Genomic DNA, 12,582 nt, shown 5'->3' with positions numbered 1-12,582 from the left:
CAGGAAAGAACATAGCTGAAGGAGTCCTCTGGGCTTGCTTCTGCAGCCGCTGCCCGCTCCTGATGGGGGGAGAGGGTGCTGTAGGCAGGGCTGGAAGGGGAAGCTCTTGGCTTCTCCTGGGCCCGACTCCTTCCTAACACCAACAGTCCTTACTGAACACTTACTCAGACCATGCGTGTTCACAGGTCTGAGGTGGGTCTGCTCCTGCTGCCACCCACACCTGAACAAACAGGTTTGCCAGGGTCCCCTACCCAGGCAGCTAGACCCACCTCAACCTCATTTATACCATGCCCCAAAACAGAGCCTCTTCACCATGTTTCCCCACAGAGGGTGGTGGTATGTGTTAAGTGCCTACTGTGTGCCAGCACGTGTTCTGGATAGCTTGAGAGTCTGTGATAAAGTTGTCACTTTATGTGTATACTCTCTCTCCTGGTCTACAGAGTCGGAAAACTGAAGCTTAGAAGGTGGCTTGCTTGAAATAAGCCGAGTGTCAAACTCTAGCCTAGCGTTCTCCCCAGGCTGGTTTCCAAAAGCCCGGCCTCTGCAGTGCTCTTGGGATGTGCTTGCTAGGATGGGCACACTGAGTGAGTGCCGGTCTGTCAGGTCAGTGTTCTCAGAAGCATAGGGCTTGCTCTCTCCTCTCTTGCCAGAGCGCCCAGTACAGTGTGGACAGTGGGTAAGACATGTACCTGGTACCAAGACGATGGTCAGAGGTCATGAGGTCAGGAGCCTAGGTAGCTGATTTTTGGGGAGGATACCCCGCAAAGGAGGAGGGGTAAGCTACAAAGGGAAGGCTCCTAGGAGGTGCTTCAGGCTAGGACCATAAGATAGTGCCTTGGAGTGGAGGCCCAGCTAAACTGCCTGGTTCTACCCACTTCAGTACAGCAGCTGAGCTGAGATTCAACAGAGTTTGAAACACACCCCTTCCCCTGTGCTGCTCTGAGTTGGCCCAGTGGTTGAGGCCGGTGCCTGCCTGCCCCAGCTCCACAGCTCTCCAGAGCCACAGATGCTGAGGGATCCTCGATGTACTCCTGTCCTGGTACCATCCTTCCCATTCCAGCCTCACCCCCACAACAAGCCACTTACTTAGCTTGTTGCCAAGCAGATGTCTCCATAATCAGTCTCAGCCTCTTTCACCAGCTCTCAGCCTGGCTTCCCATCATCTTGCAGCAGCTCACAAATGAGCCCTGCACGGGAGGTGATGTTCATTAACAGGAAAGCTGGGATGGTTAATTGGTGCTTTTCCCCCAGGTCCATGCCTCGAAGTTGATAGATGATGCTGTCCCTGCCAGCCCAAGGCAGGAGGAGGGGCCTCACTTTAGCCAGGGCCAGGCAGCCCTGCCGTGGCATAAGGTTGGGCTCAGGGAGACCACCACCTTTCCACGTTCTAGTTCACCCCACCCGGAATCAATCAGCTCCAGCTTGCCACTTGTATGACTGCCTAAAACCCAATCAGACAAACCTGAGCCTGTGGCCTAGAGCACGGTGCTCAACCTTTCTGGTTTACTCTCTCTTCAAACCAGATGAGACATAAGTTCCAGAGTCAAGGGCAAGAACTAAATAAAACATGGCAGGTATAGCAGGCCATTTCCCTAAGGACACCCCACCATCCCCTACATAGATCCTGTAGTCAGATATGTCTCAACCCAGCTCATCACCTTCCTTTGAATCTGTCCCCTTAGTCATCCCCACTGCCACCCAGGGGTCAAGCTAGAAGCCTAAGTACCTCTTTCCTCTTCCTCCTCAACTGTCCTCGACCCTGACCATGGCACCTCCCACACAGTTCACTAGTTGGTTAGGTTTCCACTGTCTTTGTCCCGAATGTCTTCAGCCCTGGATTTTCAGCAGCCTGGCCAGTGTCCCTGTCTCTGTCTCCCTTGGTTTTTCCCACCACACTTGCCACCAGTGTTGGCAGCAGCAGAGAGCCCCTGACACCTCACCAAATTCAGAACAGGTGCAAGGACTCCTCAGTGCCCCTAGAAAGAATCAAGTCTTGAGAGGAAAACCAGCCTTTTTCACTGTGTGTCCCCAGAACCTTTGCCTCCCTTCCTGGGGGGATCCTGGGCCATCACAGATCCCTGCCATCGGTAGTGCCTACAAATGGTCTTCCACATCTCCCTCTTCGTGCTATGGTGAATGCACATTTAATGCTGGCCTTGGGCACAAGCCTTCCCTGGAAGTGTTTTTCTGGGAGTCCACGCTGATGGGTCCTTTTCTGGCTCCTGGCTGTCTTTCCTGCTGCGCCTAGTAGGTGCTCAAATGTAAATGCTACACATTGCTCCTTACAAGTTTTGCACCAGCTGAGCATGGTGGCACATGCCTTTCATCCCAACACTCAGGAGACAGAAGCAAAGTGGATCTCTGTGAATTCAAGGCCAGCTTGGCCTAGTGAGCCCATGTCTCAAAAAAAGACAGACTTTTTCACCAACAAGAGGGCAAGGGCTACAGAATCCAAACCCTGCTCCAGGTCAGAAGGGCTTCTTCCCTATAAGACTATCCCAACCTTGACTTAAGGGTGGCTGGGCCCTCGGGTCAGGTGGCCTTTCCTGGGCTCTGAGGGCAGCAGATTGGCCTCACTCAGCCTCCATTCCAGCCCCCACTGTCTGCCTTGGGCTCCACAGGACACACGGCTTTCTCCTAACCATGTTATTTATTGCAACCACCTGCTCTTCCGAGCACTTTATTAGTCCTAAAACAAACCCTGGAGTCCTGGCGGCCAAGTCTAAACCTAACAGCAGGCCATCAATCTTCATGTCATGTCTGCAAAAAACCATTTCCTACCTCTAGTCTGGGCCTTGAGGGCTTTCCTCACTGGGGCTCCCAGCCTGTACATGGCAACCCTGCGGCTTTCTGAGGGAGCCCTACTTCTTCACCTCTTCCCTCTGGGAAACCATGGTGTGCCCAGTCTAATCTGCCTGAGATATGGATTCCCTGCTGTCCTTACTGGCTCACCACATCTCCCACATGAGCTGTAAATGCTTGCTTTCACTGCCTCACCCCTGGCTCTTCTGGGTTGTCTTCTTTCAGAAAACCTGTCACCTCAGGAACCAGGCATGGCTGTGCGTGCCTGGAATTGCAATACTCAGGAGAAGTGCTTTGACTGTGGGGCTAGCCTGGGCTACATAAGTACACCAAGTCAGCCAGGCTACTCAGCAGGGAAGCTCCTGCCTCCTTGGGCAACGCAAACAAGGATTCTAGAGGGAACTTTAGTGAAGGTTTATTTGTACATGACTGTGTGTGTGTGTGTGTGTGTGTGTGTGTGGTGTAAGCCAGAGGTCCTAATTGGGCAGTTCCTTGAGCTGGCTTGCCTCTGCCTCCAGAATCCTGGACTTAAAAGGCATGTGTGAGACAGTTGTAGCTTTTTATGTGGTAGCATTCTCTTCTGTTAGGCCCTTTTTCTAGCAGTACTGGGGCTTGAACTCAGGGCTTCGTGTGTGTGTGTGTGTGTGTGTGTGTGTGTGTGTGTGTGGCAGTCTCCCACTGAGTGGTAGCCTCCTGGAACTTGCTCTGTAGACCAGGCTGACCTTAAACTCTCAGAGATCCTCCTGCCTCTGCTTCCCCAGTGCTGGGATCAAAGGTGTGCACTGTCCCTGACTGGGTCTCTCCTTACTTTTTGAGATAGGTCTCAATAAAACGCCCAGGCTGGCCTCTCTAGCCTAGACAGACAGTGAACTTGAGAACCCCCTGTTTCAGTTCCCCAGTGGCGGGCTACTAACCTGTCCCACCAGACCCTGCTGGGGTGACACTTGTCGTCTCTGTGCTGTACCTTCTCTGGGAGTTAACTTTGTAGTTGGGCTCAGTCTTCCCAGACAAGGCCAGCATGAGCTCAGGCCACCCCTGGCTTCTCTGAGAGCCAGGCTTAGGGTAAAGAAGAGACAGACAGACAGGGCTCAGGTTTTTCTTCCCAACCAGGAGGATCAAGTACAAGTATCCACCCACAGGCAATCGTAGGCTGTTTCTTGGGCTTCCATATGTCATCCCTCAGAGAGCCAGCTAGGGGCCCGGCTGTACAGCAGTCTTCTACCAGTTGAACAGCCTCAGACCACAGTGAAGGGTCCCATAAGTGTTTGTTCTCTTCTAGTTCATAAAGGCTGGGCCACCTGCATGGACCTATAGAGGACTAGAGAAAAATCCCAACTGGGAGACTAGACTCACTTCCTCTAAGCCAGCCCGGGGTATTCTGTGTTCATCTCTACTTTGCAGGTATACACTATCTCTGACAGCTTTCTGAGCCACACTTCCATGCTGGGCTGCCCTGAAAGTGTCCCCTGGGTCTAGAGTAGGTCCCCGACCCATTTTGGTTTATGCTTCAAATGTACTTATGAAATATAATCTTCAAACTTCAATGTTGTTAGCATGCCCAGGGGCTGCACAGTATTATGACATTCTAATTTTACTTTATTTTTGCTTTCTTTTCTCTTTTGAGGCAGGATATGTGTAGCCCTGGATGGCCTGGTATTTGCTAAGTAGACCAGGCTAACCTCAAATTCAGAGATCTGCTTCTCTCTGCCTCCTGAGGGGTGGAATTAAAGTTGGGCACCATAATGTCCCACTTATGCAAACATGTTATGTGTCTGTATGAGTGTATGTGTAGGGAGAGTACATTCATATTCATACATACTATCATACACATGTGAAGGTCAGGTCTTCACATGTAGGAATGGGTTGTGGAGAATCAAACTCAGGTTATAATATATATACAACCATTGCCTATTTTCTTTTTCTTTTTCCTTTTTCCGGTTCTAGGCCTTGGCTGTCCTGGAACTCACTCTGTAGACCAGGCTGGCCTCAAACTCAGAAATCTGCCTGCCTCTGCCTCCCAAGTGCTGGGATTAAAGGCGTGTGCCACCACTGCCTGGCAGCCATTGCCTATTTTCTTTCCTTTTTTTTCAAGATTTATTTATTTTATGTGTATGAGTACACTGTAGCTGTACAGATGGCTGTAAGCTATCGTGTGTGGCTGCTGGGAATTGAACTCAGGACCTCTGCCAGCCCTACTCACTCTGGCCCTGCTTGCTCTGGCGTAATTCACTGTAGCTGTCTTCAGACACACCAGAAGAGGGCGTCAGATCTCATTATAGATGGTTGTGAGCCACCATGTGGTTGTTAGGATTTGAACTCAGGACCTTTGGAAGAGCAGTCAGTGCTCTTACACGCTGAGCCATCTCGCCAGGCCAGCCATTGTTTATTTTCAAGGCCTGTCCTCTGTGACTGATGTTCCTATTTATGTTATGGAATAAAGTGCCAGTGTGTGGACTCCACACTTCACTCGGAGGCTGGTAAACACATGGGCTATTTCCACATTTGCTTAAATGATGCTACCATCCATCTCTCATTTCTGTTTGTCCCTGGTCCTATTAACCTGCCTCCCTGTGCCCAGGGAGTCTCTTCTGAAAATGGAGACATTCCCCTTTGTTTACCAATGTTGAGTGAGGCACAGAGTGGTGTCAGCCACTGGGGATGCTACTCAGAGATAATGGTACACTCCCTATGTTCAGTGAACTTTCCCACTGAGCCTGGAACCTTGGCAGGACCGTGGAGAAGACACTAGGCCTGGTGTGGGGGCCTGGAAGCAGTTGCTTGCCTGGCTAAAGCCAGCTCCCTCTCAGGACTTTTGGATCAGCAGCAGGTGGCAGGTCATAATGACCAGCAAGCAGCTGCCTCTTCACTGGGAGAGCCCTTCACAGGGTGCTCTATCCAGCAGACAGGAGGTGTGTCAGGGTGTGCAGATTTCAGCCCTGAAGCTAATCAACATTATTGACATGTGGGAAGGGAGGGCAGAACCAGGCAGCTTGGGACCCAGCAAGACTGATTTATTGGTTAATTAGTCTTTTCTACAGCCACGGGGCTTCCTCAGCTGTGTGTGGGGATGGTGTGGGGGTAGGGCAATAGGAGGCCAGCTGGGGCCAAATGAGATTCAGTGTCTCTTGTTAACCAGGAACACCAAAGAGCTCAGATAATAATAAAAGGTGTCTGGGCTACTAACCCAAGACCACATGACTACAGGAAGGCCAGTGGCCACAAGGCCTTAGTAGCCAAGGAGCTCTGAAGCTTCTAGAACATGGAATCGGATGTTGGGTGCAGAAGAGCTACAAGTTAGAGGCAAACCCGGACTGGGGACACAGCTCAGTGGTAGAGCACTTGCCTACCATTCACAAAGGCATGAAAATTCCATAAAAAGCATCATAGAAACAAACAATAGATAAAAAATATAAACCAGTGAAAACCAAAGAAACTTCAAGGAACTAAAAAAAGGGGGCCAGGGAGCATAGAATCTGTTAGACAGCCATGGATTGGATCCAGCCTCTACCAAACATTCCCTAGGTCACCTCTCTTATCCTTGATTTCTTTCTTCTTCTCCTTCTTCTCCTTTTTTTCATGGTTTCTCTGTGTAGCCTTGGCTGTCTTGGAACTCACTGTAGAGTAGGCTGGCATTGAACTCAGAAATCTACCTGACTCTGCCTCCCAAGTGCTGGGACTAAAGGCATGCGCTACCACCGCCCGGCGACCCTTAATTTCTATAAGTGTAAAAAGAAGGCTAAACAGCCGGGCAGTGGTGGCGCACGCCTTTAATCCCAGCACTTGGGAGGCAGAGTCAGGTAGATTTCTGAGTTCGAGGCCAGCCTGCTCTACAGAGTGAGTTCCAGGACAGCCAGGGCTACACAGAGAAACCCTGTCTTGAAAAACAAACAAAAAGGCTAAACATATCTACCTTAAAATGCTGTCTTGATAACTGAACGAAAGAGCACTCTATGAGGTTCATAGTAAGAGCTAAAGGAATTATTCCCTGCTTGAACAAGCCACGAGTCTGGGACACCCATCATCCCCAGCACTTGGGTCACACAAGCAGGAGGATCAGAAGTTCAAGGTCGTCCTTCTTTACAGTAGCCAGTTCTAGGCCAGCCTGGTGTACCTGAATTAGTGTCTGCCCCCTCCCCGAGAATACTTAAGTTAAGCCAGGGCTTGGGACCAAAGGGATCTAGTCAAAGGTGACAGAAAAACTGGGCGTGGATGCTACGGCCAGGTGAATGGACTGTTGTCCTGCTAGACTGGCTCTGGAGAGGGGCTGAGTCTGCCTGCTTTGGGACCCTGTGCCTAATTAGGTGGGCCAATATTAACCACCCATGTGTCTCTGCAACTTTGCCTCTGCTTTTCGGTGAAGCCTGGCGAGGCTGCCATGGCCTAGATGCTACTTGGTGACATTCTGCTGCCCAGGGAAGAGGACAGACCGACAGCTGTTAGAGTCCAAGCAGGCAGGGTTATTGGGGTCCCCTGGCGGACAGGGTTAGTCCAGTCTCTCCAGCGCGCAGGGCATCACCTCTGGGATCCACACTCCAACCGCGAGGTCTGGCGTCGCCGGGATAACCGGCCGGGCCCGAAGACGCCGGCTGGACACGACGGAGGGCTCGATGAACGCGGTGGTGGTGGCGGTGGCGGCGACGGCCGCAGGGCCACAGGCGGCGGAAGCGCGCGCGGAAGTGGCGCGAGGCGAGCGAGTAGACGAGCGGGTTGAGGCAGGAGTTGGCGTAGGCGAGGCAGTGCGAGGCCAGGCGACAGGCGTAGGTGGCCGGGCTGAAGGCGAAGCGGCCGTACCAGAAGCAGAGGATGAGCGCGTGGTGCGGGCCCCAGCAGAGCGCGTAGAGCGCGGCCACCGCCAGCATGGCGCGCCCCGCGCGGCCGGTCGTCCGTCTGCGCGCTTCTGCCGCCGCCGCGCCCGCGGGACCCACGGCGGCCCACAGGAAGCACAACGTGCGCCCGTAGGCCAGGCTCACCACGGCCACCGGCAGCAGGTAGCCCGCAGCGAAGGTGGCCACGTCCAGCGCGCGCCGCCGCGCGTCCTCCCAGGCGGGCACGCAGAGCTCGAGCGCGCCATAGCGAACCGTGCCGTAGTAGCTTAGGTAGGGCGCGGAAAAGAGCGCCGCCAGCAGCCACACGAGCCCCACGGCGGCGCGCGCGTTGCGCGGGGTGCGCAGGGCCCGGGAGCGCAGCGGGTGGCGCACGGCCAGGTACCTGCGGGCGGGGGCGGGGGAAGTAAAAGGGAGAGGGGCCTCCTGAGAGCCCGCCCCGTGCCTGCCTTAATTTCCCCATCTAATTCCCTTGCCTAGCATCTAGCAAGGGCTCAAAGAGAAGAGCCTCATGGGCTAGGGAATTTTCAAGCCATGGATAAATGTGAGGCAATGTTTAGCATCTGAGGAGTGCATTGTGAGTTTCTTTTTTGTTTTTGGTTTTTTTGAGTTTTGTTTTGTTTTGTTTTGTTTTGTTTTTGAGACAGGGTTTCTCTGTGTAGTCCTGGCTGTCCTGCGAAACTCACACTGTAGACCAGACTGGCCTCGAATTTAGAAATCCGCCTGCTTCTGCCTCCAAATGCTGGGATTAAAGGCGTGCGCCACCACTGCTCGGCTGAGAGTGTCTTTTGTTGCTACACAATTCCAATTTATACCGGGCCCTGCGCTGATACTTGCGGCATAGAAACGCCCTCTGGAAGTTCACACTGGAGGGTGGAAGGGCAGGTACCATTGAGGCCTTCCTTTCCTCCCACCAATGTATGGTCCCTAGTTATATTCCGCTAACTAATAAGAATCCGTCCAGGTCCCTCTCGGGCCTGCCCCAGGTATACAGCTCACCTGTCCACTGAGACAGCCGCCAGGGTGAAGCTGCTAGCATACATGGTGAGGTAGATGAGCAGATGAACCGTCTTGCACACGAAAGCCCCAAAGAGCCAGGCGTCCAGTGTGTAGATGGCCGCCTGGAAGGGCACGCAGCACAGGATGAAGCAAAGGTCGGCCACCGCCAAGTTGAGGATGAAGAGATCCGTGGTACTGCCCGGCTCCTGCCAGGCACTTGGGCCAGGCTGCAGCAGCACGGCCAACACCAGCCCATTGCCTACCATGCCTAACAGGAAGATGAGGGCAAAGACCACAGGCACTGCCACAGCCCCTACGCTCCCAGGGCTATCCAACGAAATGTTCTGGATGTCAGTCATTTTCTAACAAATGAGAAAGAGAAAATGGGTCTTCAGACAGGAGGCTGGGGCTCCAGGCACTTGACCCTGGGATCTGGTTCCTCTAGCCTGGATCTGACCAGGCATCTGGGCTAGAAGTTCATGAAGGACAGAAGAAGGTAGAACAAAGCCAGAGTCAGTGCGTGAGCAAGAACCTGGCAGTCACACTGGTTGTGTGTGTGTGTGTGTGTTTGTGTGTGTGTGTGTTCCCTTGGTTTTCTAGGGAACACCTCTGTAACCCAGAACCTGGAGGGCTCTTTGGTTATTCTAGATTTTTTTTTTTTTTTGGTTTTTCGAAACAGAGTTTCTCTGTGTAGCCCTGGCTGTTCTGGAATTCACTCTGTAGACCAGGTGGGCTCGAACTCAGAAATCCACCTGCCTCTGCCTCCCAAGTACTGGGATTAAAGGTGTGTGCCACAACTGCCCGGTTATTCTGGATTTATAAGGCATGTGAAAACACAGGCAGAATAAGATGAAGATGCTGCAGCTGGTGAGACAGAACATAAACTCTGGCTATATTTTCTTTCTCAACCACGTTGGGCACTCAAGAGACACCTTTGTATTTAGGGGCATTTTTGTGGTGATAGGCTTTGCTGGTGACACCCCTGACCGAGTCCCTGGAGAATCCTTCCTCATGAGAGCACTATAGCACCAGAGCTAGGAAGACCCCAGATGTCACCGCCTCCGCTCTGCACACAGGGAAACTGAGGCCTAGAGAGGTGACACGAGTGGCTAATATCACACCCTGAGTGAGGGACAGATCTAGGGCTGTCGTGATCCTCAGTCCTAGGCTGGAATGCGCATCTGAAAGACTGCAACAGGTGGTACCCGAGTGTTCACACATGTCCCAGTGCACGTGTCTGTGCGCACACTGCTGGTTTCATCCCTGCCCGGACTCACAGTTTACAACCTGTGGGTCCCCTTGCACTCCAGGACCAGCGCAGCAGTGGGATGACTTGGGAGCAGGGGGGGTCAGGAGGCAGGGAGGAGGGGTGAAGGGGGACATCTATCCCTACACAGCACCCACACGCACCAAGCCCCCCAGGATAGGCGGCACCCACCTCAGCCCTAGGCACTGGGCCCCCGCATGCTTCCTGGTAGAGCGACCAGGCTGGGGCTTCTTGGTTCAGCCCTTGATTGCCTCCGTGCAGGTACGCCTCTGCTTCCTATTTCACGCTCTTCATCTTCAAGGCCTCTCCTCTCCTCTCCCCTGCCCTCAGCTGTCCTGCTGAGTTGGATGTGGGCACTCGCTACTGCTCCGGAGTGGACTGCCTCCCTCATCCACAGACCCCCGATTTCCCCGGGGTGGCATGCTCCTCAGCCTGGCTCTTCTCTGCCTGTCTGCGTTGTTGCTACCTCATTCTCGCTTTCATGGGCAGTAACCCATTGATCTCCGCTCTAGGAGATTGGCTTTCATGGTTAACCCTTTCACGCCCAGGGCTCAGCCCATTCCTGGCACCTCCCACCTCCTGTGGCCTGTGACTCCTCCCCGCTAGTGCCTAGCTTCCCTGGATCCACGTAGAACTGTGATCTAAGCTCAGAAAGGATTTCTACTTTTAAATGGAGTTTCCAAGACTGGGAAACCAGGACCAAAAGCTCTTTGTTGTGGACTTCAGGTGCAAACCCCATTTCAGGGGCTTCATCTACTGGAAGCCAGGTCTTGGTTTAGCCGGAGAGCCACGGGAACACTAGAGAAGGTTCCAGAAGGAGAACATGACCTATGCCTTTCCATTTTGTAAGAAGTTTTTTATGGCTGAGGTGAAAAAGATAAGAGGATCTGCACTTAGTTCACCCGAGAGCCTCTTGCCCAGCCACAAACCAGAGGCTAGTAGATGTGGCTGAATGGTTGGCATGAGCCCTAGGAGGAGTGGCCTATGGCCAAATGCTTCCAGGGGTAGAGCAGCTGTCCCTTGGGGAGGGAGGGACCCTAGACTTGGCAACCAAGAGACTGACTATTGGACAACTGTTATCAAGGGCAGAAGTCTGCAGAGAGCTGGGAAGGGGAAGAAGCCTTCTACTTCTGGGAAGGCGGAGGGAACCTCAGAGAAGAGTGTTCCGTGGAGCCAGGACTGGGAGATCTGGGCAACGCTCAAGACCAGTTCCTGTGGGAAGCCCCTATGCAGGTACCAGTGCTTGAGGGGTCTCTCTAGTGTCACCAACGCCACACACAGAGACTCACTGGATTGAAGCTGCTAGGAGCCAGTCCTAGAAGCCGCAAAGCTGCATTTCAGATCCTCTGGAGCTGGTGATCAGAAAGGCGGGCACTTCAGATCCCTGGACAGGGCATTTGTAGGTCTTTAGACTTGATGTGAGATTTTTAAAATCACGGTGACAATGCAGTAGACTTTCAGAAGTGTGAATCTACATATATCCATACCTAGAGTCCCAGACCTAGGCAGATTCTATGACCTCTTCCCACCCCTTGGAACACCCCCACTGGCCTGGCCTCTAGAACCCCTCCTTCCCTGCTGGGGTTGGGCTCCAAAGTACCAGTGTAGAGGATTCTGAGACCCAGCAGGGCTGAGCTGATCAGGTAGTTAGAGGGGAGAAGGGAGGGGAGGCAGGCACTGAGAACCTGGCTGTGGAGCAAGGAGGACAGACCATCATGGCTGGAGCCCCAGGGTGTCTTTACCACCTCCCCCCCTTACTCCTGCTAGCCTTCATTCTGAACCCCCCATTCCCCACGCTCGATGCAGAGGACAAGGACAACATGGCCTGGCAGCTGGAGCCTGGAATCAACACGATGAGGACTTAGGGCTGATCTGCAGCTGGTCTTCCCATGCCTTATAGCTTGTCATAGAGGCCTGAAGACTATTGGTATATGCCCACTCTGGATCACATGCTGTGCCCACTGGGCACCTTCTATGACCCCTTCTGGATGGCAGAGGAGTTGCAAGGTGAGAGAACCAAACCTGGAAATCAGCCGGCTTGCTGAGCCCCATGCTGGTTGACAGCATGCAGTAACACTGTGGCCAACTGACCTGGGCTGTCATGGTGCCACTGCCACAGGAACTGCCTCCTGACAAACAATGCCAGCAGCAGTGCCTGGGAGCTGCAGGAGCTGGCTCTCCTGCTGTGCCGCTGGATGGCAGCCTCACTTAGGTGTGGGTGGGCCGGGGCCTGGTGTTCTGGTCCTGGCTGGGTATGCTCCCCACACATCCCTTAGTGGCTACGGTTGGTCCCCGGGCATGGGCATGAGCTGTCAGCCTGCACAAGACACACACATCAAGCTGCTGATGGGGTATGTGGCTTCAGGTACCCGACCTGCTGGTGGTGGCCTGCAGGCATTTCTGATTTTGATGTTGTTGGCTTACAGACAGTTCCACTAGGCTCCTCCCAACAGCCACCTAGCAACAGTTTTCACTATCTGCCATAGCCTGTCAGATGCAGCAGTGAATCAGGACTGCTCACCCCTCCCCCACCCCACAGCCCTTCCTTCTCTCTATCCCCTCTACTTTCTTTTTCTCTGTTTCCATGTGTTCCTGGCCAGTCTCTTTCTCTGCCTCTACCTCTTATCCAGGTCTCTGCTCCCTTCCCTCACAATAAACTTTTTTTTTTTTGGTTTTTCAAGACAGGGTTTC

The 12,582-nt window shown here is 53.3% G+C and overlaps 1 protein-coding gene across 1 annotated transcript; it reads right to left on the bottom strand.

Moving 5' to 3' along the window:
* Positions 1–6,873: 6,873 nt before the first annotated feature.
* Positions 6,874–9,028, bottom strand: Galr3 (galanin receptor 3). Its single transcript, XM_031358082.1, has 2 exons — positions 8,625–9,028; positions 6,874–8,010 (listed from the first exon to the last, which is right to left on the bottom strand). Exons 1-2 carry the CDS (start codon positions 8,981–8,983, stop codon positions 7,260–7,262), a joined length of 1,110 nt encoding a protein of 369 aa, XP_031213942.1. The 5' UTR covers positions 8,984–9,028; the 3' UTR covers positions 6,874–7,259.
* Between the last annotated feature and the right edge of the window lie 3,554 nt (positions 9,029–12,582).

The sequence above is a fragment of the Mastomys coucha genome, unplaced genomic scaffold (genome assembly GCF_008632895.1).
Source record: "Mastomys coucha isolate ucsf_1 unplaced genomic scaffold, UCSF_Mcou_1 pScaffold11, whole genome shotgun sequence".
In the NCBI taxonomy this organism is placed as follows: domain Eukaryota; kingdom Metazoa; phylum Chordata; class Mammalia; order Rodentia; family Muridae; genus Mastomys; species Mastomys coucha.
This window is presented reverse-complemented; position numbering and strand designations above follow the sequence as displayed.